Below are 9,412 nucleotides of genomic sequence, written 5' to 3'. Positions count from 1 at the left end.
TTCCATCACAGCATCAATTCAGAGAGTGTAAAGAGTTTTCTGGGGACAATGGAAACCTGTAAACCATCTGGGGCCAACAAATGAACACATCAAATCTGCTGGCAGTGAGATTTTTCAGCAGCTTAACTACCTCATTGTTGTCCACTGATCATCCTTTGCAGTACAAACTCTCTCTCTCTCTCTCTCTCTCTCTCTCTCTCTCTCTGATAAGCTCCCCAGCACAAACATGTGATTTCATGTATCCCATATAATAGCCCTTTGGGCTGTGCCTCTCTCCTGATGTGTCTGGCAGCGAAAAGACGATTGAGCAGGAGAAATGGTGCTTCGGGTAAGGCAATCAGCTCTTTTTGGGTGGTGTGTCTTTCATTCCTGCACAGCGGGCACAATGTGGGCTTTGGGAAGTACAAATCTAACTGGCAGAGAGAAAGGAATAAGAACAGCCATTCAGGTTTGTTAAGTCTTGGGCATGGACGTTGTGTCATTCCCAGATGGTTGCCACATTCTCCTAGTGATCGATTCATGGACTGGCCAGATTTCAACAGGGGTCCTCTCTGGAGATGCCAGGGCTTGAACCTGAGAACATCTGCAACTTCTCCCCCTCCCCAGCAAATACATGATAAACTACGTATGCTTCAAAAAGCCAGGATTAAGGACAGAAGAAGCCACCTAATATGCAATGCTGTGTGTATTCTATGATACATAAGAAGAGCCCCACTAGATCAGGCCAAGGCCCTTCAGGTTCCTGGATCTCACAGTGGCCCACCAGATGCCTCGGGGAGCACAAAAGACAACAAGACAACAACATCCTGTTGCCACTCCCTTGCATCTGACATTCAGAGACAGCCTGCTTCTAAAATCAGGAGCTTGCACATATCCATCACAGCTTGTAACCAGTGATGGACTTTTCCGAAATTTGTCCAATCCCCTTTTAAAGGCATCCAGGCCAGATGCCATCATCACATCCTGTGGCAAGGAGTTTCACAGACTAATCACAGGTTGGGTAAAGAAATTTTTTGTTTATCTTAACTCTCCCAACACTCAATTTTAGCGGGTGTCCTTTGGTTCTGGTGCTGTTCCTATAATTTTCATCCAATCTAATCTTATTTTTTGTGTGCTGCATTTTTTTAAAGCTATGCTTTTGTATTTTTATATTATATTATATTATATTATATTATATTATATTATATTATATTATATTGTGAGCTACCCTGGGCATTTTAATTCTTGAGGAAAGGCAGGATATAAATCATTTAATTAAATACAGTGAGCTTCATCCATGGAAATCAATGAGTGGTAATTAAAAGAACAAATCAAAATTGAAATGAAGCAACCATCTGAATGAGAGCCAGGATGGTGTAGTGGTTTGGGAGCTGGACTTAAACCTGGAAAAACCAGGTTCAAATCCTTACTCAGCTACAAAGCCAGTCATTTATATCTCTTTCTGCTCAGCAACTCCAAAAGGAGTTGGTGGCTAAGCTTTCCTGTGGTCACAGGGCAGGTACCAGAGTTAAAAAGTTCAGCCTAGAAAAGAGACGCCTGAGGGGGGACATGATTGAGACATACAAAATTATGCAGGGGATGGACAGAGTGGATAGGGAGATGCTCTTTACACTCTCACATAACACCAGAACCAGGGGACATCCACTCAAATTGAGTGTTGGGAGGGTTAGGACAGACAAAAGAAAATATTTCTTTACTCAGCGTGTGGTTGGTCTGTGGAACACCACAGGATGTGGTGATGGCATCTGGCCTGGACGCCTTTAAAAGGGGATTGGACAAGTTTCTTGAGGAAAAATCCATTACGGGGTACAAGCCATGATGTGTATGCGCAACCTCCTGATTTTAGAAATGGGTTATATCAGAATGCCAGATACAAGAGAGGGCACCAGGATGCAGGGCTCTTGTTATCTGATGTGCTCCCTGGGGCATTTGGTGGGCCACTGTGAGATACAGGAAGCTGGACTAGATGGGCCTATGGCCTGATCCAGTGGGGCTGTTCTTATGTTCTTATGTAAAAAGGTAAGGTGAATTAGCTGTATGAAGACATCTCTCAAGGGATTTGGAGGACAGGTGGCAGGGCACGAAAAAGAGCCCCAGGATGTGATCCTTTCAATATGACAAACAGAGATTATTGAACTTTTGAAATAGATTTTTTGGTTGAGGCACTAAAGAGGATCACTAGGCTTGCATCCCCCAGCCAATCAAGAAGGTACATTAGCACATAAGGAACACAAAGCACTCGTTTGAAGTTTGTGTTGAACAAACCCCAAATGGGATGTCTGCCTGAGACAGCCGTGTGCCAACACCAGGAGCTTTTTCTTCCCATTTGACACTGTTGATCCAACTTGTTTTAAGGCAGCAGTGTGAGTAGAAGCCGTGTGAGTCTTATCGCCTTGGTGTCGAGGAAAAGCAAAGAGGTGTTTAATGAGCTGTGTCTCTAGGATGGACAGGATGCTGCGCTCCTCACCCGCTGGGAGGAGAATAGGCCATTGTTGATCATTCTTTGATGGAAGGAAGATGGCAGTACTCACTCTGGCCAGTCTATGCCAGGGCTGGCCAAACTTGCTTAACATCAGAGTCCCGTAATGTTGTTGCTGGCAACCTTCAGTCTCGAAGGACTCTGGTATCGCGCTCTGAGTGGTGGTTCTGGAACAGTGTCAAGTGTGGCTGAAAAGGCCAATTCAGGAGTGACAATCCCTTCCACACTGGGAGCAAGTGCAGTCTGTCCCTGGTCTGTCTCCCTGGCTATGGGCCTTCCTTCTTTGCCTCTTAGCCTCAGTCTGTTGGCCAAGTGTCTCTTCACTGGGAAAGGCCATGCTGTACAGCCTGCCTCCGAGCAGGCCGCTCAGAGGCCAGGGTTTTCCACTTGTTGAGGTCCACTTCTAAGGCCTTCAGATCCCTCTTGCAGATGTCCTTGTATCGCAGCTGTGGTCTACCTGTAGGGCACTTTCCTTGCCCGAGTTCTCCATAGAGGAGATCCTTTGGGATCCGGCCATCATCCATTCTCATGACATGACCGAGCCAATGCAGGCGTCTCTGTTTCATCAGTGCATACATGCTAGGGATTCCAGCTCGTTCCAGGACTGTGTTGTTAGGAACTTTGTCCTGCCAGGTGATGCCGAGGATGCGTCGGAGGCAGCGCATGTGGAAAGCGTTCAGTTTCCTCTCCTGTTAACCCATAATGTTAACCCCAGATGTTTGAGAGCCACAAGAGAGATGTTTGAGAGCTGCCATATTTAAGAAGCATTTGAATTCTTAAATATATTTACTCACCATGAACATCAAACTTACTTTTAAAATCCAGTGGACTTTCGGTTTATACTATAAAGCTTGAAAATCATTTTCTTTACCTTTGTGATACAAGAAGGAGCTCAACCAACATATTTTCATGAGCCGCACAATATATGTTGAAGAGCCTCATGTGGTTCACGAGTCAAATTTTGGCCACCCCTGAACCATCCATGGACCTTCCTTATCCATGGGCTTGGCACCCACAGATTTGAATATCCACAAATACCAAGCTCATGGCTGGATGGCCTCAGAGACCTTCTGGATGTGAAGTCACATCCAGGAGGTCTTCTGAGGTGGGAGAAGGTAATGCACGACCTTCCTGCTCCTCAGAAGGCCTCCTGGACACTTTCGAAAGATGCTTCCTGTTTGCCAGCAGCGCCCCTCCCCCCCCGTTGATTTCATTATCTACAGAATTTGGTATCCGTGGGGGGTCCTGGAGTGCCTTCCAAACACACCCACAGTACTGGGCATCAACCAGTCAATTAACTGGTCAATTATGGTTAATGTTTATTATGTCCGTTATGTTCATGTTCCCAACTAACTATGGCTGGTTGGTTGTCTGAACTATCCACCGAGCTGGCCAAGAAATATAGGGGCCCCTAAGGAATAATCACACAGTTTCTGAACCTTATGGAGAGGGAATGCCTTCCTACCTCACTTAAATGTTCCCCTGACATTTGCTGTTCCCTCTAGGAATGTGTGCTCATCCCTTAGGTCCATAAACAGGATCTATGTAGTTAATTGGGAGTGTCAAAGGGCTATGAAGGTCTACTTCCAAGAATCACCCCCACACAGCACATAGCACACAAAAGGGATAGCAAAAAGTTACTGTGCCCTTCCTGGCACAGCTGGTGCTACGTGCATTTCAAGTTCCAGCAGCATTATCATGAGAGAGAGAGAAATCTCCTTTATAAGACCCTCGAGCAGTAGGAGAGAAATGTCAAGTGCACCTTCTTGCACTTCTTTCATGAAAGGCCGGAGCTCTCACAGGAGAACTTTGTGTTCTTTCCTCTCCTTCCACTGAACCTTTCATTCTCATTAAATGTATTCACAACATTTGGATCTGGGCCGGATTCACGGTCACGCATTCCAGCTGGACGTCAGCCCAGCAATACCAGGTTGGGCTTTGGAAGATCAACACAACTATCGAGCAAAGGTGCAGGGAGCAAATGGCTGGCTCAAAGCAGAAGGCTGAGGGCAACAAGAGATCAGAAAGGCTGTGTAGTTGCCATCACGGCCAGCAACAGGTGTGCGGCACCCAGGACAGCTGCGTGTTCCGAAAAGGACCACAGACCAAATCACCCTACAGGGAGGGCTCACAATTTTGGTGTTACCTTGACTGCCAGGCCAAAATGACAGTCATCTGCCTCTCTCCTTCTCCTTGCTTTTTTGGCAAAGGGATTCTAGCACCACAGCTGACTGTTAGCTAAGGAAGGGCGCAATCCTAATCCCTTATGTCACCTCTTTCCAGCACTGACATAAGGGCAATGCAGCTCCAAGATAAGAGAACAAACATTCCCTGACTTTGAGGAGGCCTCCGTGAGTGACATCCAACTGCAGGATGCAGCACACGTCCCATTGGCAGTGCTATGCCAGTGCTGGAAAGCACTGACAGAAGGGGTTAGGATTGCGCCCAAAGTCACCCCTTCCTTCCTGCTACAGAGTAGGAAAGGTTGGCAGGGGTGCTTAGTGGGTTGTCCACCACTCCAACAAGCCACTTTAGGCACTGCAGCCCAGAAGGCCCTCACCACCCAGTTCTGCTCCAGAGCTTGGGAAAGAGGCAGGTGACTTGCCACGGTAGTTCAACCAGTACAGCCAAGGAAATTCCTTCCACTTTCCTGTCTTGCTCCAAAGCAGGACAGGGTGAGGATTGGTACTTTACTCCCCTTTGGCCAAGATACTTTACACCCATGACAACAATGTCCAAATGTTGTTGGCAACCTTTAGTCTCGAAAGACTCTGGTATCGCGCTCTGAAAGGTGGTTCTGGAACAGCGTCTAGTGTGGCTGAAAAGGCCGATTCGGGAGTAACAATCCCTTCCACACCGGGAGCAAGTGCAGACTGTCCCTGGTCTGTCTCCCTGGCTATGGGCCTTCCTTCTTTGCCTCTTTGCCTCAGACTGTTGGCCAAGTGTCTCTTCAAACTGGGAAAGGCCATGCTGCCTCTTCTTCCCAGCTCAGCCAAACACTGCCATCTTGGAACTCACAAAACCTCATGAGATCCAAGATGGTGGTGCCACCATCTTGGATGTCACGAAACCGTGTGAGAAGGTGGCGGCACCTAAATCTTGCGGGATTTGGGTGCCATCATCTTGGATCTCACAAGATTTTGCTAGATCCAAGATGGCCACACCCAGGGGAACAGGTAGGAGGGGGTGCCAAGGAATCCTACGGCACCCCTGTAGATATAGCCCACAGCATTTTGGGCTACAGGCCTACCTCATGCTCTTACCTTCCTCTTCCTCCAAGGCTCATGAGAAATTCCGTCCTCAGCCACTGCTTCTAGAAGAATGGAGGGCTGACAGATCTCTCTTCATCACATCAGTGAAAGTGCTTCACTCTTCCTCTTTCTCCTCACAGTTTGAAGCCACCTACCCCAAGGGGCTGTGTCCCGGCTGGAGTGTGATCGTGAAAGGTGAAACAGGCTCCAGCACTAATACGTAAGGGCCACCCGCTGCAGCCATTACCAAGAGCCCAATTCTGCTTTGCTTTAGGGATGCTGATGGCTATTCCCCCCCCCCCCCAAATCTCTTGCAGATTTGAAATAAATTTCCTGGATGAGTCTGGAGAACAGATTGCTTTCCACTTTAACCCTCGCCTCGCAGACTCCGTGATCGTATGCAACTCTTTCCTCTCCAACCACTGGGGCCAGGAAGAAGTGACCGAGACCGTCCCTTTGGAAGCCAAGGAGCCTTTCCAGGTAATGACAGCCTCCCATCTTCTTCCTGCACACATTTTGGAGGTTTTGTGCAGGCCAAATCATGCAAAGACCAGCAGACCCAAGGGGCAACAGCTCTGAGACTTTTGGCAATGGTGTAGACCAGGGGTGCCCAAACCCCGGCCCTGGGGCCACTTGCGGCACTCAAGGCCTCTCAATGCGGCCCTCAGGGAGCTCCCAGTCTTCAATGAGCCTCTGGCCCTCTGGAGATTTATTGGAGCCCGCTCTGGCCCGACGCAACTGATCTCAGCATGAGGGCAACTGTTTGACCTCTTGCGTGACCTGTGGGATGAGGGCTACCTCCACTGCTTGCTGTTTCACATCTGTGATGCAGTAGCAGCAGCAAAGGAAAGGCCAGCCTTACTTTGTGCAAGGTCTTTTATAGGCCTTGAGGTATTGCAAGACCTTCATTCATTCATATAAGTTCATCTTTAATATATTCATTTATGTAAACTTATGTTAATTTATTCAAATTTTAAATTTAAATTAATTCTTTTTTTTCTCCGGCCCCGGACATATTGTCAGTGAGCTGATGTGGCCCTCCTGCCAAAAACTTTGGACACCCCTGGTGTAGACTCCCAAGATCACAGGAACGGACCCTGGGCCCAGGAACAATTTGCCTCTTGCATCCCACTCTTATGGGACCTGCATAGATGCCTAAATACAGATCTATGGTGCAAGTTCTTGCATAGCTAAGCTACAATAGATCTCCTCATTCATTTGGCTTGGTGGATCCAGAATGTTGATTGATTGATTGATTGATTGATTGATTGATTGATTGATTGGGCACCCAAATCAGCTCTATGGTAGCATCTCCCTCTTTTCAGGTTGAAATCTACTCTGACCAAGATTTCTTCCATGTGTTTGTGGATGAAACCAAAGTCCTTCAATACAAGCACCGTCTGAAGTACCTCCCCACCGTCTCCAGACTGCAGATCATGGATGACATCCACATTTCCTCTGTGGAAGTCACCAGACGAGGGCTGTGCTAGGGGAAGGAACTGCGCCAGACTAGGAAGCCCCCTGCCACCTCCTCTGCTTCCTTGTCCAGTAAGGTGCCCTGCCTCCCAATGTACACTTTTCCACCTTGTCACCTTCTTCATGTTCTGTCCGTTAAGGATGAGCTTGACTGAGATCACATTATCTGTCAAGGAGCTACTGCCAAGAACCCAGGGCAGGAGGTCTGGTCTAGAGGGTAGAGCCTCCATTTGCCTGAAGATAACATCCACAAGGTCGCCGGTTCGAGGCCACCGGCACCTGCGACCTTGAAGCAGCTGACAAGCTGAAGCCGAGCTATTCCATCTGCTCTGAGCGTGGGAGGATGGAGGCCAGGATGGAGGCCAGATCAGAACGAAACATCTGAATGTTGTGGTTCTTGAAAGTTAGAAACCTTCTTTCAATTGTAAAAATCCCTACGGGGATTTAAATAAGCCTGCCTATGTAAACCGCCTTGAATAAAGTCTTGAATAAAGACCAAGAAAAGCGGTATATAAATACCTGTATTATTATTATTATTATTATTATTATTATTATTATTATTATTATTATTAACACCCCAAAGTTTTGCCCCTCCAAAAGCAAGACCTGGTGCAATCTCTGACCCATCATCCCCCAGAACTTGTAAGACTAGTGGAGAAGATGATTAAAGATTCCATGATTGAGACATACAAAATTATGCAGGGGATGGACAGAGTGGATAGAGAAATGCTCTTTAAACTCTCACATAACACCAGAACCAGGGGACATCCACTAAAATTGAGTGTTGGGAGAGTTAGAACAGACAAAAGAAAATATTTCTTTACTCAGTGTGTGGTCGGTCTGTGGAACTCCTTACCACAGGATGTGGTGCTGGCATCTGGTCTGGACACCTTTAAAAGGGGATTGGACAAGTTTCTGGAGGAAAAATCCATTACTGGTTACAAGCCATGATGTGCATGTACAACCTCCTGATTTTAGAAATGGGCTATGTCAGAATGCCAGGTGCAAGGGAGGGCACCAGAATGAGGTCTCTTGTTATCAGGTGTGCTCCCTGGGGCATTTGGTGGGCCGCTGTGAGATACAGGAAGCTGGACTAGATGGGCCTATGGCCTGATCCAGTGGGGCTATTCTTATGTTCGTATGTTCTTATGTTGAGCAAACAGGGCAGCTTCATGCAAGAATAGAAGGCTCACTGCTTTTTAGGGGTAGACAGTTACAAATGCCCTGCCCAGAGGTCCCCAAAAAGCTGGAGATGTCACCACCGGGAGATTTTGCTGTGGCAAAATCAAAGTGCTTTCACCAGAGATGGTTCTGTTCCAACCAGGAAACAGGTGACATATTCCAAAGAACCTATGAAAGATCACCTTGACTTGATGAAGAATCCAGAGTACAAACCTGGAGGTCTGAAAACATCAGGAAGCATCCCTTAGTAACAACCAGCTGTCCTCAACACCATCTCAGAGGGCAGTAATTCAAAGGTCTGCTCATTCTACAGTAGACAACAGTCTATATTCTATGCATGTCTACTCACTGTGTTCAGTGGGGCTTATTCCCAGGAAACTGTGTGCAGCCAGAGCTCCAACACCTCTTGTTTGGGAAGCTGAGCACTGTCCAGCCTTCTGGGTTGAACCAACTAGGGTCACTTATCATCCAAAGTCTGGTGTTTTCTATAATATTTGTAGAGGGGTTGAGAGTCAGGGACAGACCTGTTCACTTGGGATCAGAGGCATCAATAGGGTTTGCATCATCTGGTGCAAGAACTAATTGCATCACCCCCATGGCGGACCTCCTCTTGTACCAGACCATACAGAATAAATTACAATATCGTATGCACAGCTTCAATGCAGTTGGTGTCCACCCCCAAGGGTGTCACTCAGTGTGGCCCACTCCCTCCTAGCAACACCACTGCTTGAGATGGAACAACCCATCATCACAGGGCTTTTTATTGTGGAGGGAATGATGTTCACCCAGTCTTCCCACCACCATGTCTATAGGTTCAACTCCTCCCTTCAATTGTTACCTTCACAACTCCCCGCCACTGCTCCACACTCCGAAGGCTACTTCACCTCCCCGCTCTGACACTCAAAGCATCCTTCCTCTCACCCCAAATATACACTTCACAGCTCTCTTCCCTCGAACTGTTCAGCCTCACCAGTTACCAAATGACCTCTCCTCACCTCCTTATCTTCTTGGAGCCCTTCCACAG

The 9,412-nt window shown here is 47.4% G+C and overlaps 1 protein-coding gene across 1 annotated transcript; it reads left to right on the top strand.

The window, feature by feature from the left end:
- The first annotated feature begins 286 nt into the window (after nucleotides 1–286).
- GRIFIN (galectin-related inter-fiber protein) lies at nucleotides 287–7,579 on the top strand. Its single transcript, XM_066609473.1, has 4 exons — nucleotides 287–328; nucleotides 5,871–5,950; nucleotides 6,048–6,210; nucleotides 7,056–7,579. Exons 1-4 carry the CDS (start codon nucleotides 317–319, stop codon nucleotides 7,218–7,220), a joined length of 420 nt encoding a protein of 139 aa, XP_066465570.1. The 5' UTR covers nucleotides 287–316; the 3' UTR covers nucleotides 7,221–7,579.
- The last annotated feature ends 1,833 nt before the right edge of the window (nucleotides 7,580–9,412 follow it).

The sequence above is a fragment of the Tiliqua scincoides genome, chromosome 13 (assembly GCF_035046505.1).
Source record: "Tiliqua scincoides isolate rTilSci1 chromosome 13, rTilSci1.hap2, whole genome shotgun sequence".
Lineage (NCBI taxonomy): Eukaryota > Metazoa > Chordata > Lepidosauria > Squamata > Scincidae > Tiliqua > Tiliqua scincoides.
The sequence above is the reverse complement of the archived record's forward strand: the minus strand, read 5'-3'. Positions and strand labels throughout refer to the sequence as shown.